At 43.3% G+C, this 20,764-nt stretch overlaps 3 protein-coding genes across 4 annotated transcripts; 1 reads left to right on the forward strand and 2 right to left on the reverse strand.

The window, feature by feature from the left end:
• The first annotated feature begins 573 nt into the window (after positions 1-573).
• qpctla (glutaminyl-peptide cyclotransferase-like a) lies at positions 574-7,109 on the forward strand. Of its 2 annotated transcripts, none has more exons than XM_081715646.1 (7): positions 574-1,758; positions 3,298-3,444; positions 3,924-4,217; positions 5,626-5,787; positions 5,880-5,979; positions 6,304-6,370; positions 6,480-7,109. In XM_081715646.1, exons 1-7 carry the CDS (start codon positions 1,546-1,548, stop codon positions 6,682-6,684), a joined length of 1,188 nt encoding a protein of 395 aa, XP_081571772.1. In that variant the 5' UTR covers positions 574-1,545; the 3' UTR covers positions 6,685-7,109. The 2 variants fall into 2 exon arrangements, with proteins under 2 accessions (XP_081571772.1, XP_026868557.2); XM_027012756.3 differs by having other exon boundaries at positions 578-1,758; positions 6,254-6,370.
• Positions 7,110-7,440: 331 nt separating this feature from the next.
• six9 (SIX homeobox 9) lies at positions 7,441-10,058 on the reverse strand. The gene is made up of 4 exons (XM_027012750.3): positions 9,406-10,058; positions 8,709-9,138; positions 8,280-8,443; positions 7,441-8,004 (listed from the first exon to the last, which is right to left on the reverse strand). The coding sequence occupies exons 2-4, from the start codon at positions 9,111-9,113 to the stop codon at positions 7,815-7,817; spliced, it is 759 nt and encodes a 252-aa protein (XP_026868551.2). The 5' UTR covers positions 9,114-9,138; positions 9,406-10,058; the 3' UTR covers positions 7,441-7,814.
• Positions 10,059-10,140: 82 nt separating this feature from the next.
• six5 (SIX homeobox 5) lies at positions 10,141-19,386 on the reverse strand. Its single transcript, XM_027012751.3, has 3 exons — positions 18,652-19,386; positions 15,261-16,798; positions 10,141-14,218 (listed from the first exon to the last, which is right to left on the reverse strand). The coding sequence occupies exons 1-3, from the start codon at positions 19,341-19,343 to the stop codon at positions 13,530-13,532; spliced, it is 2,919 nt and encodes a 972-aa protein (XP_026868552.1). The 5' UTR covers positions 19,344-19,386; the 3' UTR covers positions 10,141-13,529.
• Positions 19,387-20,764: the final 1,378 nt, after the last annotated feature.

Genomic DNA, 20,764 nt, shown 5'->3' on the forward strand with positions numbered 1-20,764 from the left:
CACTTTACAGTCTCTGGCGTTTTATGTTTTTCATCACAGCTGTAGACTTGCACACTATAGTCAGTTCCCAGATGTGGTGAGCTAAGTTGTGATTGTACAGTGTACATCATAATTTACACAGATATCCTATGATATGTTAGAAATTTTTTTTTTTAAGTCAAAACGCTTTGGTTTTATGTGCCATTTGGTAAGTTAGGGTGACTATATTTTGGAACAACTATGTTAACCACATTTATTAGACTTACAGAACAATAACAATTGCATTCTGAGTCTATATGGCCAGGTAATCTTATTCCTCTCCAATCAGCTGTTCCTTATAAATACAATACAGTTTTAAAAATGTATGTTTTATTCATGGTCATAGAATAAATCAAAGTCGGTTGCCATAAAAATGGACTACTTCACTAATTACTTTTCAGTAGTTCAGAGCTATTTGGGGTAGTTCTAAGACTTATTAAGGGGCCATACAAAATGCAGGTACATACAGGTAGATACTAGATAATCGAGCAGTCTGATAACCTATGCTGCGTGTAGGGCATGTACATGAGCTGGGGCGTACGAGAAGGCGGGACCTAAACACAATGGTCAATGCAATGCAAAAAAAAAAAAAACAGCTGCGCGAAGTATGGAAAATGTCGATATGAAACAGATGCCAGATTTGTGCCATTTTACAAATTTTTTACATTTTTAGAACATGTTCGCAAAAAGTACGTATGGTCACCCTTCTATAAGACTGAAGAGCGGAAGTGTGGTAGCGCTACAGAGAGCAGGTACAGCTGTAACTAACCCACGGTATGGGAGCACGCTAGTCGAATAGCTACATATGGGAATGGAGAATAAAATCCGTTGCTAATTCAGCTATTACCTCATGACTGTCTCTTGTTAATGGCACCTCAAATGCTGATGGTACTGTTTACTTAAATAAGTGAGCCTTTGGCTATTTAGCTAGCTAGATAAGGTACTCGGACGGTGTTAGCTAGCATAGCTAACCTAGCTCTTGCAGACTAGATAACATAAGTAAGTTAGCTAGCAAGTTGAACGAGTTACTGTTTGTACCTACCCTCTTTCTTTCTTTTTAGCCGACATCCATATTGAAAACTAGGACCTTCTTTATATCTAACTTTTTTAAGTCTTAAAAGGTTGGCCATGTAATTGACTCCTAATGTCACCTGCCCTGTGTGAAGCCGTTAGTCTGGACAGTTTTGACGGATCTACCACGTCTTCGGAGAGGCCTCAGAGTTGGTAACTAGCCAGCTAATGACACTGGAACACAGATGTGTGCCGCTGTAACAGAGACATGCTGTATAAAGAAATGCCTAACGCTACGTGGCGTGTTCAGTATTTTGTCGTAATGTTTCATCGCGCCAGTTAGCTAACCTAGCAAGGTCGCTGAAAAAGTCGGCAGTTATCGCCAACCACTGACGTGGGGTTTTGGGCACGCGTCAAATCTCGGCTGAAGCTGGAAACTCGCAGAGGTGACAGACGAAAGACCCTCCGCGTCTCCGCGACGAAAAGCTAGTAACTTAACGGGACTTTTTTTTAAGTATGTCCAAAAGCAGCCGAAGATACAAGGCTTTGCAAGGGAGCAATGGCAACGCTGCGTCCGGCTGTGCGCGGACGAGAGTGGCCCGTGCTCGCGTGTTGCTCTTCTGCCTGTGCTGCGTGCTGTCGCTGGCCTTGATCCTGGGCTGGTACCTGTCCGGCGAGACGGCCGGCGTCGACCTCCGAACCCGGGCTGCTGATTTATTGAAGGACAAGGTGGGTCTCCGCTGTCCGTGTGCATTTCACACTAAACGTGCAGATGCCGATCATCGCTTGGCATTCATAAAGAACCGCACCCAGAGATTCTTAAACTTTGGTTGAGAGTTAAAGTTGTAGGGCATGGTGTCCCAGTCCCTATTACAGTTTTGTTTACTGTGGTCTTCTGCAGCAAAACCTCCCTCCCTTGCTCACATGAACGTCTGATGTGCAGTCGTCCTAGGTGTTGAAGAATGTTAAAGGATGAAAGTTACTCCAGTTCTTCACATTTCTATTCAATGATGGACTGCTGTGCCAATTACAAGTTCATAAAGTGCTAATTACAAGTTGTAATTATTGGGCTAATTGCCTACTAAGTAGTCTCATTCAGTATCAGAATCAGAAGGATACACAAGCTGATTTTCTTGGTTTCTGCATAAATAAGGAATTAATGATACAAATACAAAATACAAATATAAATAATGCATGCACTGAGTATAGAGTTCAGTTACATTACATATAAATACCATTGACATGACCTGTTATGCAATAAATATTTACATTGTAGCATGTGTACCACAGTGTGACACCACTGGTGCCAGGTGAGGGGACTTTGGCTTGGGGAAAGAAGCCGTGCATGTAAGGGTTAGTCCTAGAGTTCAGAGCTCTGCCTTTTGGTCTCTGCTGAGAGGTAAAGGAATGGAAGAGGGAGTGTGTCTATTGTGTGTCGGATCAGTCGTGATCTTTATTCCCTAAAGGGTGCAGATTCAGGGCTGGGAGCCAACGCTTTCCTTTGCACGTAACAGAAGGCCCTGTATTGTTCGCTTATTGCAGGACGAGATGATCAATTCCAGTGTGGGTGTAAAGAAACAGGACTAGCGGTGCTTGTGACGGTCTCAATTCCATAAGCTGATGTGCATGCATGGTTAGGCCTGCTCAGAAGCTGTAGGCTTGTTCTTGAGCGCATTGGAAATCCTGTGGGTGATAACTAAGTAACTAAAACTTTGCAGTACTGCGCTGTGTTCACCACAGAGCCATGTGTGCTGTGGCTGGCCTTGTGAAGTCCACAGCCATCCCCACTGCGCTCTGTGTGCTGAGCTCCAGATCATTTGCTTCACATTGTGATGCCAGACATGAGCGTGAGAGCTGAGCAGCTGCTGCAGCAGGCAGCACAGAGATAATCCTCCACACACCTGGTAGAATTGTAAACAAAGGTATGCAGTAGATGCACTAAATCAAAATTTTTAAAAGTTACATAGAAAGAGAAGTCTGCTAACTAAGATTGGCTTTCGCTGAGCCGCTCATCTTAAAGTGTCTTGGAGAACGGTAAAAGAAAAGAGCTAATGAAAAAGTTACAAGAATGAGCAGTAGCAAACAAACTAGCCCACATTTTTTCTGCATAAACTTTACCATCTCGCCACCTCATTCATCAGCCCTTAACTCCTCACTGCTGAGGAGTCTCCAGGGGCCCTGGAGTGTCAGTGGAGGAAAGGCCGCACTGTCGGACTCCCGCTACCGCTCACTCGCTTGGCTCTCCTCTTCTGCTCCCCCTCTGCGCAGGTCTCCCACAAGCCCAGGAAGTGTTCCACGGCACAGGTGCGCAGGCTGGCCAGCCAGGTGGACAGGACTCGTCTGTGGGAGAGCCAGCTGAGGCCCATGCTGGTGGAGCGGGTACCGGGCACGGCAGGAAGCCAAGCTGTAAGGCGGGTAAGAGCCAGGGGCGCTCACCGATGTAGGCAGCCCCCCGGGACACAGAGCGACTCTGCTGCAGTGATTTTTTTTTTTAAGTACAGATTAATAATTTAATTAATTAATAGATTGAACCTCAGTTTTTTGTTAGTATGTATGCCATTTGCATGGAATAACTATTAAAAAACATAACTATGATGCTTTTGGCAATATTCAATTGATATTATCTATACATCTGGCACATACATTTTAAAATGCATAAATTAATTATGTTCTCCATTAAAAGCAGATTTTAGACATTTATTAGGGTCTTTTTGACACAACCCTATGTTAATTTTTGTCATATTTTGAAGTATGCACAACCATGGGAACAACATTTTTAAAAAGTTTGAATATTTTTTCATGATATGTACAGGGGATCGAGTGACTCGCCATCGATATACTGCTAATTCCCCTAGAGTGCAGCTTTGTGACTGCTCTTATCCTTGTGTGGTCAGCACATCACCAGCCAGCTCAGGTCCCTCTCCGCGGGGTGGACGGTGGAGGAGGACTCATTCGAGTCGGCCACACCAAAAGGCACCGTGGTCTTCAGCAACGTGCTGGCTGTTCTGGATCCCACCGCCCCACGCAGGCTCCTCCTTGCCTGCCACCACGACTCCAAAATCATCCCTCGCGACCCTAAAGAGCCGCAGCGGGCGTTTGTGGGCGCTAGCGACTCGGCCGTGCCCTGCGCCATGCTGTTGGAGCTGGCGTCGGCGCTGGATACGCAGCTCCGAGCCCTGAAGCAGCAGGTGGTGTGACTCAGCCCCCAACCAACATTTCAGCGCACACAGCAGATACTCGGGTGATGGTGTAAGCTTCCGCGTGTAGATAAGCTTGCACAGCTCAGTGGGTGTGGTATTTTTCACTTTACATAGCAGGCCTGGGAAATAAGGCGAGACAAAGGAACTCGATCCGGCTGCTGAAAACTAATTCCCAAGTTGGCGATTTTTAGAGATTTTGTTTGTACAGTGGTAACAGTACCTGTTTAAAGTCGTGTATGTGTGTGAGGGTGGGGGTGTTTTGGTAAGAAAGGCATTTGAGAAAGGGAGCGAGAGAGTGTGAAATGGAGCAAGGCCCAGAAACTGCTGGCTGTGTGCCTTTCGTTGCAGCTCTGGGCCTGTGGCTGGGGTTGCCCATCATAATGATAAAACATTTTTAAAAAATGATTGACCTTGTGGGATCATTTTGCTCATTATTAGGACAAAATGCCTTTTTTGTATGTACTTTGATTTAAATTTTTGTTCCATAAAAATTTGTTGGCTACTAAAGTTCAAATTTGGGCATAAAGATTTTTTTTTATGACAATTAAACATTTAATCTCAGTTTACAGTGATACAAACTCAGTTACAAATTGTCATCACCAAGTTTTGTTCGTTACAAAACACAAATACACCCCCCACTCTCCCACCAACCAGCAGACATTTGGAATGTCCAAGAGTGTCCACTTCAACCCTGTCAGGGTGTTAGATGAGGACAGGCCTGAGGAAGGATCAGTGAAACGCTTCCAGCACCTATAGAACATGTCTGTGGGTCCTCGAAGACCAAAAGTAATCTTCTTGAGATGTAGAAAAAAAATGTCAGATCTGTCAGCCACAGAGGGCAGGTTGGAGGAGTGGTACATTTCCTGTTGATAAATATTCTCTGCCTCACCAAAAGAAGCAATAAGCAATAGCATTCAGTCCTCAGGGCCTAAACGCATTAGCAGAAACGCCAAAATTAGCGAACAGGACAAACCTTTAGGTGTTCATTAAAAACTGAAGCAAGGTAAAAATTCCAAAATCTCCCCATGGTTTTACACAACCAAAACATGAAAGGGATGTGCTGGAACATTGTGTCAGAGAGGACATGCAGGACTAATGGGAGCCGGCTAAATCTCAGTTTGGCATTTCACTCAGCAGCGAGCTGCATTATTTATCTAGAGGAACATTCAGGTTAACAGATAATTCCACACACAGTGGGCAGAGTGTAAGAATGAGTGAGTACGGTCCTTTCTTGCCAAACAGTTTCTTCACAAATCAGCACCGTGTGCATTCAGTGACACATGCATCCACTTAGTTGTGCTGAGCCAGCTCTTAGAAGTGTGTCGGAACACTTGCATTGCTCGGCCAGACTCACACTCCCTATGTACTGTGACCCCACCCCCATCCCCTTTTTCAGAGGTCAGTAATCACTCTGCAACTCATCTTTTTTGACGGGGAGGAGGCCTTCGAGGAGTGGACGGACAAAGACTCCCTCTACGGCTCCCGCCATCTCGCTGAGCTCATGAGCCACACACCTCATCCGCCTGGCTCCACACACACCACGCAGCTGCATGCAGTGGTGAGGCTGTGTGTGTGTGTTTCTGTCTGTGAGCTCACATTTGTGATTTTCAGTAAATTTTCAGGACACTCACTCTTTTGTATGTCTGTCAGGATCTGTTTGTGCTGTTGGACTTACTGGGCGGTCCAGAGCCCCTGATCGTCAGCCATTTTGATAACACAGCCCGCTGGTTCGACCTCCTGGTTGCTGCAGGTCAGTAATCTGCCTTTCCTATGTTCTCTCTGACACTTCAGCATTTCTACATCGGCCTGCAAAGAGTTCAAACTGCGCTATTCAAGGGTCCTTCACGCCCGCACCGTCTCATTAGCGGAAGACGAGAACCAGATGTCTTAAATGATAGAGGACGCTTACGTCCGCAGTGCTGTGGTCCTCCAGCACTGGAGTCTGACAGCTGTGTTATAGCATGCCCTCGTAACAAAGTGCTGACACTGCGGTTCTCCCTGCTCTGTTGGTCCTGCCGTCTCAGAGGCAAGACTGCACCGACAGGGCCTCCTCTCCTCCCACCCCTCCGAACAGAGCTACTTCAGGAAGGACTTTTACCTGGGCCCCGTGCAAGACGACCACATTCCCTTCTTACATCGAGGTGAGTGACAGCACACCCCCACACACGCACACAACATTTGAGGACTTGTACTGACTCCGATGTTACTACAGCAAGTGTGTGACCATGTCGCTGCTGGCTCCCCTCCCAGGCGTGCCAGTGCTCCACATCATCCCCACGCCGTTCCCTTCCTTCTGGCACACGCTGAAGGACACGGAGGAAAGCATGCACAGGCCTACGGTGGAGAACCTCACCAAGATCCTGGCCATCTTCCTGACCGAGTACCTGCACCTCTAACCTCTGCTTTCGCACACACGACTTTTCGACACGCAGGCGTGCGCAGCAGCGAACGCTGATGGTACTTCATCAGCTGGTGACCAGCAAGCAGGGCGTCGTGCACAGGAGTGCGCCGCACAGACTTTTTGAATGCATCATTTTATTTATCTGCTGAAGCAAGCCATAGGTCACAATGACCATGAACCTAGCTGCTTTGCACAACTCGAAACCGCAAAGCCGTCGCCTCGGTCTGTTACTGCACCAGTCCGTGCAGGATGAGACAGAGCCATTGTTGATGAGACTCGCTACCAAAGACCACACTCATCATCTAGTCATCAAGTGGATCTGACTTATTTCAACAGCCTTGAACTTAAAATCTTTGCATTTGAGCCATTGGTCACTAACCCCTTGCACTGTATGTGCAGGTGAGCAGTGCTGGTTAGTTTCAGTTGTACTGTGTTATATATTTTAGTATCTGAATAATAAAGTCCTGTTAAGAGCCGAATCCTGTTAAGAATTCTGTTTCTCACCCGTGTTGTTCTGAAAGCAGTGAATGTTTAACAGAATAATTTGCAACTAGTTACAAGTACAAAATCATTTTCAGTGATCAGAACTTATCATTGAAATGGGAACAGTAAAAAAAAAAAAATTTAAAGTCTAAGTAACAGATTCAGTAATACATTAAATAATCGATTAGTTAAATGATAAATGGTGAGAGACGAGGGGGTTTGTTACCATAGCTATGACTGTAAAAAAGAATTCTTGATCATCACAGCCTTTGTGGTATGTAACTACAAGCTGAATATTTATATTCACTAAATCAGGTTTCGTGCTACGTCAAAGTATGATTCAGTTTTGAAAAAGGGAAGTGAATTTGTTCAGACATCAGTTCTGTTCCATTAATTTGTCATTCAGCATTCTACAATGAAAAGCAGATGTAGCACAGAAACAGACAGACTCTTAATAAATCGAGAAAAACTGGAACATTGGCCTTTTTTTATTACAGTGCCCCAGTCATTTCTAACTGAATTTTAAAAAATAACAACTTGCTACTGAGGTCTTTTTTCTCCATGTAGAATATATCCCACAAAAGTCGCTTGATGAAGCGCTTTTCTGTCACTAGGTGGCAGTAGCTGTCCGTGTTCATACTCCAGATTTTGGAACAGGCTCAAGTGCGGCCGGTGTGCAGTGCCGCTCAGGCCCTCCCCCCTCAGTACCGGTAGTAGTGCCCAGGCCCCAGGTGCCTGAGGGGAGGTGGCTGAGCACAGGACAGCTGCAAACAGGGGAGGAAGGAGCTGGGGCTCACTGGAGGTGAAAGGTCATCTTCAGAACTCTGGAATGTACCCCTCAATGTTCCGTCGTAGCACAATGACTGCTGTGGCGGGCAATCCTCTGTTTGTCTAAGAGACAGATTTAATGAGATTGAGTTTGTGGGGAGATAAAATGGTATAAATCATAAGGATGTAAGCAAGAAATTTTCATGGGAACACTGAGAATGAGGGAATTTTACAAACTCTAGAAACCAGCGAGTTACCGAGGCTCTAAAGCCAAGCTCACAGCAGAGGTCAACTCATCGCCTCCTGGGCTGCATGCTAGCTCGTGTCCCTCTGCCCGGTGTCCTGTAAAGTCGGTGCCGCGGCCGGGCATCAAAAAAGAACGCGCATGCACGCCTCACCCTTCACGGCTCTGGGCTGCTCTGTCTCGCTGCCGCCGGTTCTTGAACCAGTTGCTGACCTGAGTGGCAGTGAGACCCGTAGCTGCAGCCAGGTCCCGCTTCTCACGCGGCGATGGATACGGCTTCTGGCAGTACCACTCTCTCAGGACACAGCGAGACCTCTCCTACACCCAACCAGGAAAGGGCATGTGGGACTGGCCGTTTGGCATGCTCACCCGGCTATCTAAGCACAGATCTCACCAGGGCCAGTGACAATATAAGACGTCTTGACAGTCTATAATCTCCTAGTTACAGATTATAATCCTATAAATGTGGCACATCTCATAAATCCTTAACAGTAGTGTTATACCCTGAAACAGGTGTAAAAAGCTTGATAAAGACTACATTAACAGCACGTAGGCCTTGTACTGTGCGTCGGGGCTTAACTACCTTAAAGCAATAGCTCGTCTCCTCTCCGTCCCAGATCGTCCTAGGCAGAGGGAATTTACGGCGCACGCGGTACTTGCCCACCGCCCCTAGAGGGCGCCCTCGCTGCAACTCCGCCTCCAGGTAGTGCGCTCGGAGCCAGAGCTGCTGGAGGAGCGAGTGACTGCGAAGGGAGAACGTGCTCCCCTCGATAAGGGCGTAAAGCTCAGCAAAGCGGCCCTGATGGAAGGCAACGGCCGCCCGTGCCTTCAGGACGCTCTCTGCGCCCGGCTGCAGGCCAGGGTACGAGGAAGAGGTGAAGGGTAAAGAGCACAGGAAGGCAGTCAGACGCTCCATGCAGCCACCCTGTAGCAGAACCTCACACACGCACGCCACTTGGTCTTGGGAAAAGCCCATAGCCATGGTCATAGCAGAGATGTGCAGGAGTCTGAATCTGTGAGACAGGAGGAGACAGTAATGTTGGGTTAAGTTCAAATCACACAGCACAGTTCCTTATAGTATTATTCCACCTAATAATCTATCACACTGCTGAACATATCCTAATATTATTACTCAATTCCATTATCATTACTCTACTAGTTTGGGCTTTTTTTTTTTAATGGTGCTTTAGTAGTAGAGGCCAATGTTGTAGCATTTCTTTAATGCAATTAACATCAGGAAATCTATGAAATATAAGTCCAGACTCTTGAATAAAAAGTACCTTCTTTAGGATCTGTTCTCAGTAGAATAGTTCCCCCTCTCATGTGAAAGATGTCTCATATCTTCATATGGTAATCCTTAGTGCTGCTGTACTGTCGAATTGCTGGGTGGCTGAGAAGCTGAGAGTAAGCCCCAGCATGTGAGACTGCACACACTTGTACCTGTACTCACCTGAAAAGATCCACCCACTCAGGTACATTTGGGTAACCGGAGACCATGAGGGTTACAAAAACACTGACATGTACTGACACACACTTTGCGTTGAGTCATGCGCGCATGCACCTGCGCGCACACACACACACACACACACACACACACACACACACACAAAAATAGAAAAAATAAATAAAAACTGTTAATCTGTTGCTTTGACATCATGGATAACAAGAAAAGGAGTAAATTTAAATATGAGTGCAATCCCATTTCCAAATCAAATTAGAGCACTTACATTTGTTAACTAGATTTGGTTACTGGTGCGTCCTACATGACCTACATACATTAAGATCTGAAGGGATGAGGGTTAAGCCTCAAAATGTATAACCTGAAAAAAGCCTTAGCATGAAGACAGCAATGATATCCACAATGTCCAAACACAAATGTATAAAAGAAAAGGACATGGATTGAGTATCTCTCATTAAGCAAGACCTTTGCATATAATGGAATGACTTACCCCTGCAAAAAAAATAAATAAATAAATAAATAAAAAAAAATAAAAAAAAAAAATAAATAAAAAATAGAATGAGACCAATCAGATTGCATTGTAAAGGAGGTTTAATACAGTCATGATAAAACTGAATATAAAAAATAAAATAACTATAACAAGTACAAAACACACCTCTAAAGAGAGATCTGCTGTTTTATGCTGCAGAAAAAAAAATCCCTTTTGTAAATTTAAAGAACATTTCAAAATTCTTTGGTTTGATCAGCTGCATATTTTTCCTCTGGGTATAGATGGAGGTGACCATTTATATGTGAGAGTACTATTAAAAAAAACAAAACAACAACCTAGCTAAAATAAGTCACAAAACATTTATGATTTTGTAACAGCTACTGCAAAAATCACTCAGTCACACTTTCATACATTGCAACACTCATGAGTGGCAGAACTGTCACACAGAAATTCCCTTTGTTTCCGTCATATAAAAAAGCAAGATACATTATCCAGCTAAATGGAAGACGATAGGAAAAAGTGAAATACAAACCTTTGGCAAATAAATGCTACATGACATCTCAAATACACTTGTAAAATACAACCATTTCCAGAAAGGTATTTTAGAATGTATAGTATAGAACACACAAGATGTTCTTTGTGAAGGATCATGCAGCGTATACCTATTAAAGTCCAGGTCCTCTAACATCAAAATGCCACTTCATAACTGATAAATGCCTTAAATACACACAAACTAAAATATGTAATTAGAATTGGGAAAAGGCCAGAATTAACAAGAGATTATGTGTACCAAAGGCAGGGTCCCTCAGGTCTATGAAAGAAACCACCCAATGCATGTTCGTGATAAGTTTACAGTTAAGTAGCTGAGGGAAATTAATTGCACAAGTTCTAGATGGCTTCCAAAAGGGTATTCCAAAGAAGAAACAAAGCAATGTTTTATGGCTAAAATGTGCAAAACATTAAGACATGTCCCCTCTGTAGAGCAAAACACAGACTACTGGAAATGACCACCAGAACAAGTGACATGCACATGGAGTTAAAGGTCATGCTGTACAAAGCCTGCAGGCTTCCTTTCCACCAAAGGCACCCAGAACCATACTGCTGATGCTACATGTGTTACAATTAACTTAATTTAGTTAATTAACCAAAAGGACATGAGATCACTAACAGTACACCATTGACAAATTGGTGAAAGGAACTTTGCACACACTTCATGAGTAAGTCATTCAATTTTAGTATTGACCTGAATTTGGAGAGCACAGTTCTGTTTGATTTGACTGCAGAGGAGTAAAAGATGGCATTTCATGCAACTGAAAAAAACCTACATTTCGACAAAAAATACTTTTCAACATGCCAAGACAAACAAACTGACATATCATTTATGTATAAATGCTGTAATGTAGTGTGAAAACTGGACTGCAATCAAACAGTGTACACCCTGTTTTAGCCTAAATGTCATTTTAGAAAAAAGAGGTTACTAGGTATAGCTTTACTTCTCTGTATAGTAACTGTAGTTATGCCACATCTCTCCAACACTACTCCCAAGTTGGGGTTACCAGTTCACTTTTCAGTGGAGAACCTAGTCGTTGCATAGATAAAGCGTTAAAATACAATATCTTTTTTTTTTCCTTTTTTTTTTTTTTATTTTTTAAATAAACTGGCCAACAGTGCCTTTTCAACATATGTTGCATTGTAGTGATGGACTGGAGTGTCATATAAATAACAAAATGTTCAACTAAAAAGGAGCAATATCTTGTAAACTAGTTGTATAACGAAGGAGTTTTCGTGAAAAATTTAAACTTGGAAAGATCAGACCTCATTCTGTGTGTATGTCTATAAAGTACTGCCCTGTGCTTTGCCAACAACATCTAAAGCCATCGGTACTACCCACTTTTTCCATGGAGATGACAGGTTTAATGAGCCAATGTGCCATCCACATAACATCTGGCATAGATGAGATGCTAGTAATGCTCTGAAGAACTAGTTTATACTTAAAATGTACATAAATGGTTAATTAAATATAGATGTGTATACACATATTGCAGACGAATACTATGCAGAAGGAGATGGGTAGCACAATAAAGTAGCTAAAACTGATGAAATAACTGAGTATTTTATCAAACTAATTGTTTAAAACATTCATGAAACTCTTCCTATTTAGGAGATAATGAGAAATTGCAAGAGATTATGCACTTGATCTTGGTAGTGCTCACAAAACTGTAATCCTGGTTCTATTACACAACCCACATAAAATCAGTCCTATTTAAAGTAAATTTAGAGTAAAAGCCAGCTTTTTCAAATACATTGTCCTTGAATGTTGAAAGTGTCTAGTAATTGTATTAAGCGTGGAACTGTCACAAATGCCAAGGCTCGTGATGCTCTAAAGCGGGACGAGCGCCCTCGTTTCCAACAGTGGTTGTGTCAGACCTGCGAGCTATGCTGCTTCCTATTTCAGTGTCAGCATGCATGGTCATATCTGGAACTGAGACAACACGGATTATCAACAATATGTCTAACAGAGACCACAAAAAGGACTTTACTCCTTCAATTCCATTCTGAAATGTGCTGTGTTCTGACAACTGTGTTCAGCACCACAAAATAGCTGAGCAAAATGAATTTGGACTGTATATGATGAATGTGACAAGGCACAAAGTGGGCATCCCAGCTACCAAGACGCAATATCTACAGTGCTTATATATAGAAACAAAGTTCCATTTAGACTTCCTCTACTTTATGTTTCAACCCTGATGCTGGTTAGAAGCTAACCTTTTTTCCTTTTCTATAAAAGCCTTCTCTGCATATACATGCTGCACTGTAGTGATGGACTGGAGTGTCTGATAAATCAAACTATTAGGAGCATCCTCTCAAACTAGTACACAGCAGTTGCATTGCTAGCTCAAGTTTACATGCATAATTTAAACTGAAAAAACAACCGTGCCTCCAAGGTAATGTTACCTATCTAAAGATTTCTGTACCACCAATGCCTTCTTTAGAGACAACAGGCATGATGAGTAGATGAGAGACAATGGGCATAATGAGTACTAATCAGCACGAGAATGGCAACCAGTGTTGATTGTTTTAGGCCACATTGTAGCTCTAGGTCTCCCATCAATGAGGGAAGGCAAGGGAAGGCAAGAGGCTAGTGCTCCTGACATCAGTGCCCAGGCTCCTCATTGATAAGTAAAACTTCAATAACATATGCTGGTTTTATGATTTCGCTAAATGTTGGTTTCAGCAAAAGTGTGCTAGCTGACTACCCACCTTGTTAGTTATCAGCACTGGTCTTCTGCACTATTTTAGCATAAATCTATAGGAGAAGTAATAGGGTGTTTTGAGTTTACAACCAGGATTCCTACCTCAGAGGTCATATATCAGTTGTCCTCTGGGATAAATATAAGGAGTGTAACCTATTGGTGACTGAGTTCACTGGACACAGAGGCCCAGGGGAAGAAGCGTTACAAGCCCAATTCATCATCCACAGGGACAGACTGTAGTTGTGTCAGAATTTTCGAGTCTCCATCCATCTCCACATCATCCAGATGAGTCTCCCTTTCCAAGTCATCACTTGGAGGAGGGGTGCCCAATAAAAGAGACTCTCCACCTGGTAAGCCCAACAAAGCTGGGTCCTCAGGTAGATCCCCTTTGCCACGTACATCGAACAGCGCAAGGCCAGTAGATGAGGCCAAGGGAACAGGGCTCCATGCTGGTTGTGGGAGGTGGGAACCACTAGAAACACCACTGCTGATGGGACTGAAAGAAAGCATACTCTCAGGGCTAAGGGTCTGCTGGGATGGTAGCACACTACTTGGGGTCGGGGTTGAGGAGTCTGGAGTGTTGGGAGAGGCCCCTGGAGTAGGATTGGCCAGAGTTCCAGGTTCAGGACTGCAGTAAAGTGAAGATGAGCCAATGAAAGGTGATGACTGTAGGGGACAAGAGGTTGGGACAGAGGATGACGAAACCATCTGATTATCTAACGAAGAATGAAGTGGAGTTTGCTCCAGCCCACTGCTAGTGTCTGGGACTGGATTTTCTGGGATGGATTTGACAGGCATACTGGTGAACTGGATGCCAGTTGGGATGGTGAGGATGAGTTTGCCATTCTGAACACTCAGGAATGGGCTGCTTCCTGCCAGGAGGAAGTTACCTGAAGACAACAGAAGAATGATCCAATCTTATTTGGTGGTGTAAAGAACATTTTTGTGCACTATGCATACTTACTAAATGCAAGCTTCAGTTTCAGTGGACATTCAACTCTAATGATTCATCTAGTATGATCAACGAAACACATGTCTAACATGATCAAATGCATTACTCAGGGGCATGGACACGTGGCACAGGGTGGCAGCTGCCACTTTACACAAAAGCCTTGCCATCCAAGTTGCCACCCCAATTCAAGTTCTAAAATTAAATAATACAAATTAATTAATTAATTAAATTAAATTAAATTAAATTAACATCACAATTTTATGGTTATATTTTAGATCAGATATTTTCTCAAAACAGAATGTAAAAAGCAAATTAAGCATGCATTTTAAACTAATATGCCTTCGGACTGGATTGCTGGTCCATCCTCTGATTGGCTCAGCAATCATTATACCACAGTTAGTTCCATCTTGGCAATGTGGTCTAAGAAATATTTTGTGAAAGACACTCAGACCACATTTTTTAAAAATCTTGTGGCCTGCTCCATCACTACATCTGTATGTAAAAACTTGCTTGTTAGAACAGTGCATCATTTACATGCAGGTGAGCAATTCCTTTTTAGTTTCCACATAAAAAGAGATATTCTGAATATAATTTAGTGCATTCTGTCTACAGATCCATTCCGCATCCATGCTGATGCTAGCTATAATGACCAGTCCTAACATTTATCATTCTTTAAGACTTGTAATAGTCCTTTACTGTTCAACTACACTTAAGGCAATGCAATTAGACCTAGTTCCTTTTGTTGGTTACAATACATTCAATACTACTATAATTATTTAAATCAAATTCTTTGAGTTTTAGGAATTACAGAGCAAATATGAAGCCAATACATATGCCCATTAATTTTATAGGTAAAAATCATATATTCTGCAAATGCAGCTTTGCCCTAATAAATAATTAGGTGGTGCCACCCTTCATTGTGTTCTTCCCACCCCCATGCTATTACATGTATAAAATCCTGGACATGCCACTGGTCTTACCTGGAGGAGAAGTAGGGAGACGAATCACCCCTGAATTAAGAAGCTGGACACTTGGAATAGGCCCAGGTGTAGGTACACTCTGAGGGGGTCCTATTGGGCTAATACGTATAGGTCCCTGGGCCACACCAACACCTGCTCCAGTACCAGAGGCTAAAATCTGGAAAGCACCTCCAGTGGATGGTATGGACAGAGAAGGTGCTGCTGGGACCACCTGAGGAAAAGAGACAGTCCCTGCAGGGGCTCCAGCAATGGAGGACATTGGCATAAGTTGGGGCAATGGGACCAATTGGGCCTGCCCTGTGTCCTTGGACTGTGAAACAGGCACAACCTGCATTGGAGAGGAGATAGGAAGGACTTGGGTTCCCATTGGGGTCTGTATTTGGGGGGTGGAAGCTGAATTGCACTGGTCTCCCAGTTGAAATGTCAGCCCTTGTGGTAGCTGTCCATTTGATACCTGGGAGGGGATAGACACAACAGTGTTGTCACCAAGCGCAGAGGAGCCATTTTGAGGTTGGACTTTAGTAGGCCTCCGACCAATGTGTAGAGTCTGGGTCTGAAACTGAGGGATGGTGCCTTGGGGTAGTTGAGGTGTTATGGGAGACACTGGCACAAGCTGAGGGCAGGAAGAGACCTGAGGCCCAGATGGGTGCTGCACTAACTGGGATACTGGCATGCCCTGGATAGATGGTACCACCTGGGGCAAAGAAAGGACCTGAGGGCTGGAGACAGTGGAAGACGATGCAACATGAGAGATAGAGGTGGTAGAGTCCAACTGAGAACCAGTCGATGCCAACACCATGACCTCTGATGGCTGAGTGGATTGTAGTGGCACGATGGGGCTAGAAAGTATTGTACCAGATGAAGAAACTGTTGGAGAAAGAATCCCATTTTGGGTCAGTGTCAGTGAAGGAAGGGATGTCGGACTTATCACTGTGGAAGAGATTGTGGATGTCGATATGGAAGTGGCAGGCACTGTTTGGCTGGCATCTTCATTCTTTATCATGACACTTTCTGGAACATTAATAAAATCCAGTGGAGACACACTGCGGTCAGACACCTTCGCTTCCTCAGGTATCGGAACAGGAACTGCACTGGTGAGGTTGGCTTGTGGGTTTAGGACTACTGTGGACAGACTAGCCCGTGTATCCATGTCAGCAACACAGTGTTCCTCAGTGCTACTGTCAATTTCACTGCCCTTAGAAATAACCTGAGCCCCATTGAGCAACAGTGGAGGGTTAGTTGTAATGGAACTAAGCGTGACTGTGTGGCCATCACTCAGTGTAAGTCCATTGATGATGACTCCAGTTCCTGTCCCTGATAGCAATGGACTTCCATTGAGCAACAGGGGATGAGGGCTAGTCAAGAATCCACCTGTGCTGTTGAGAATGAGCTGACCTCCAGTATTACAAGGTGCACCAGAGAGGGATATGAGAGAAGCAGTCGAGCCTACAGCCTCTTGAGCAGCAGATTTGTCAGTTATATCCTCCAGATCTGCCTTGCTAGCTTCATCCTCTGTGCTGTGGTTTCCATCCGATTCACTGAAACAGTCACAAATATCACAACATGAATCAACAATTGTAATATGTCAAGTAAGAGGGTGGGTCTTGTTTAAAAGTGATATCTGTGTGTGGAACATGCTCTCCAGTGTCAACAGTACACAAATAAAGTTCTTCCTTTCATCTCTCTGGACTTAAATTTTGGATGATTCTGTACTACCAACTTTGCAGTGGTTTGACTTGAATCCAGATTTTCTAAATTTGACCATTTTCACCACCCTCACACAGTTCTCAGTACAGAAAAGATTTTATGAACTAGACACACCCAACTCCATGATGCCATGTGGCCACATGTCAGCATTGTAACAGTTACATATGAATTCAACAGAAAAATAATGTATTGTGGATAAATAAGTCAATAAGGGTGTGCCCACAGACCTGCACTGCCACACACTTTGCCTAGTATTTAAAAAATACATTTACTAAATATACATTTTTAATAATATTAGATGCAAGTAACAGCAAAACTATAACCACAATTCACATGAATAATGTACTATTTTTTAAATTGATTTTTCCTTCATTCATAGTTTTATTGCATTAATGGATTTATCATATATTTTGTTTATTCTTTTTTATGTTAAAGCCTGAGATTGTCCTAAACAAAGATTCTTATTTTTTTATTGCATAATTATTCCAGAATTAGCAGGATTACTACCTCATGCAGTCTGGCCTGACCCACCTTGAGACCCTTCATGACTCACTTAACTAATTTTTCTAGAGAAGCAGTAAATACAAAAGCAGGTTAAAATTAATTAACCTCTGTCTCAATCTATGATAAATGGAGTGACCAGATGTTCCACTACTCTGACAGCAGCCATGTGCAGCTGTTCCTATCAATGTAGTCTGGAGTGTAGAGCTTTATCACCTAACTACAAATTATTCTGATAAGAGACAGGACAGCAGTTAGCTGTTTGTCTTCATCTCCAACTACATTTCTAGGCCTAACCTAACGTAACTTCATGTTCCACCAGTCGTTTCAAATTTCCAAATTTTTCAAGACTATCTGAAAGTCTTTAAAATGTATAACTTTGCTGTAGTCCAAGAAATTATATCCTCAACTCTCGATGACTTCAGAACGCAGTAATGTTATGAGAACTGAATTGAATATTTTGATTATTATTCAGCGATGTTCGTTCCTTTGCCTTAGGCTTCGTGTAGCACGCACTGGCCTGTGTACCGCTGGGAGACATCGCGGTGCGGGATTTCAGGAAACGTGAGCCAGTCAGGGTGCCGCGGGCTCACATTTCACAACAAAGCAACATGCTTCCAGTCGTGCTTTCCGTGATATCAGTGAAACAACCACCGTCGCATTCTCGAACAGTTGGCTAGACGCGATCGATGTCATCTTAGGAACAAAATAGCGACCTTTCAACACCTTTTTTTCCCCATTTTGGAATCGTAATCCAAGAACAAACGCCACCTTCCACATTCCAATGGTCACAGATCTTAATTTGAAATCGTACTGGCCACCACGCTGATTCACCCACGTCCGTATAATAGACTGTGATTATAGCCGCAATACATCCTTTAATACACTGTATCGAGAGGCAGAAGGTGCAAATGAAAGTAACCAAACACTAGGCCTATCATCTTTAAAGCAACAAAAAGGGCTCATGGGCGTATAACTTTGTTTCTGATTCATCAGCCCCCATCTGTCAAGTATTATTTTGTTTATATTGACCTCTTCCGTCGTAAATGCACAAATCTGTTAAACAAATCAGGCCTGTTTGCATATATTTGGGTTAGAGAGAGTTTGCCTGGGCCTACAAACTTCCAAGACTGCAAAATGTCTTCGATCACTTATTCACATCCCGAAGAACCTGAGCATTTACCTTTTACTGTTGGTACCGGACGGGGTTCGGTCTCTCTGTCGGCGATTCTTAAACCAGTTGCTAACTTGAGTCAAAGAAAGTCCAGTAAGTTTTGCTAAATTTTTCTTTTCGTCTGGAGTGGGATACCTGTTTATTTTATAGCATTCTTTGAGAGCATTTCGGGACTTTTCTTTAAAGCAATACACGGTCTCCTCTCCGTCCCAAATTGTTTTTGGCAAAGGAAACTTTTTCCGAAGTCGGTACTTGTCCACGGCGCCCAGGCTGCGTCCTCGGGACCTCTCTGCCTCCTTGTAACGTGCCTGCAAATAGAGGTCCTGAAGGAACCCATGGTTACTCGGGTGAAAGTCCCGGCTTTCTAAAATTGCGTATAGCTCTTTGAATTCTTCGCGGTGAAAGGCGACTAAAGCCTGGGCCTTCAGTAGGGTCTCGTTGCCACGTAGCAGGTCAGACGAAGGAGGGATGGTGGTAAGGAATCTCCACAGGCGATCCACATTGCCCGCCTGCAAGAGCGCTTCGCAAAGACACGCGACTTGGTCGGTGGAAAAGCTCAGGGAAGAGTTCTGAAAAGTTTGGAGCAGTTGTTCGGAAACTTCGTCCGAATCCGTCTCTTCTTTAACTTTGGCTTCTTCTTGTGTGAACCCCCCTGCGCTATTCTCGGTTTGTTCTGCAGACTCCAAAGACAAGGAAGCCATTTTTAGTTGAACTTTTTTCTTTCAGTTCCTCCTCCCTCCCCTTCGCTCTCTCTACCATTCTCCGCGTAGACGAGTGTCTGCAACAGATTGAGACGTCACGCCCCTGCCTTTCGTCAACCACCCCATTCAAACATTTATGGTATGCTAGAACATAACACAAAGTAGTGAAGATAATTTCATATAAATAGAATTTCACTAATTCGTGAATTTCTAGGTCCACAGTCTCTTGACACAATATCTTTGTGTGTTCGTTTCCTTTCTTTTTTACTTATGTAAAATGTGTCAAGAAAATTCCGTGTCTATTTAGATTTGCTTGTGTCACTTGTGACCACTGATTCTATTTCCACTGGTGAGGTGCAAATTGCCACTATACTTGCAAACTATACTTAACGCAAATATGTACGCAGGAAATAAGCCCAACACACCGTCTTCTGTTACATGTCAGTGGTTTTAACAGTGTAATACTTTATAATGCTTGCTCAGTCGAAGTTTTTACACTGTGCAATATCTAATAATCTTAGACCGACTTCTGCTGTTGGGGGTGGCCTGTTTAATTAAAGGTTAAACTAAATAGGCTAAATGAATAAACCCCACACTGTACATTTTGCCAGTAGTATGTGGCTAATAGTTAAACGGAGCGCACTGCAACTAACAACTTAATACATATGGAAAGCGTTTCGTTGCATAGCAGGTATGCAAGCGTAAGTACAACATGGAGACCATGTGGTGTTTTTAGAGCTAACTGAAGCTGATCAAGAATAACTCTACAGTAGTTTAGTCTGTTATTTCATAAGCTAAAACTAACAGCTAATAAAATTGTTTGCTATTGTTATAGTTGTTTAGTTGTTACATGTTTGAAAATGAGCAATAGGATAATGTGGTGATTCCAAGAATATCACTAGAAAGTCAGTGACACTGCTGTCAGCCATCTCCCAAGTTCAAATTCGATGCTGCAGTGTATAAACCACCCAAATTGGAAAATTACCTTTTGCTTGTACATTGCCTAGAAAATACAAATGACATATATTAGGAATAAAATCATTGTTTTACAAGCATGCTATGAGTACAAAGATAACAAAAAGCTTTTTGCATGTGGGTGTATGTATATGCGTGTGTGCATGTTTGTGTATTTGTATGTGTGCTTCAGCTTTGCATGCTGAGTAGACAGGGTGAATGAAGACTTTAACATATAAACAGTGACATGTACACCTGGAGACATATTGACAGAAGGAAACAAAGCAGGACCTAGCACCTCCATATCATCCTTCTGAAGAATGTAAACTCCACTTCCATGGGTGGAGACAGAGAGCAGTGAGGGACTGTGGGTGGATGGGTGCAACCCCCTGCCCCCATGCTCCTTTGCACCTCTGGAGCAGGCAGCCTTTGATCTATGTGTGCCTGTGCACACTTGTCCACCTAAC

Source organism: Electrophorus electricus, chromosome 6, assembly GCF_041902795.1.
Source record: "Electrophorus electricus isolate QZ-2024a chromosome 6, ASM4190279v1, whole genome shotgun sequence".
NCBI classification, from domain to species: Eukaryota; Metazoa; Chordata; class Actinopteri; order Gymnotiformes; family Gymnotidae; genus Electrophorus; species Electrophorus electricus.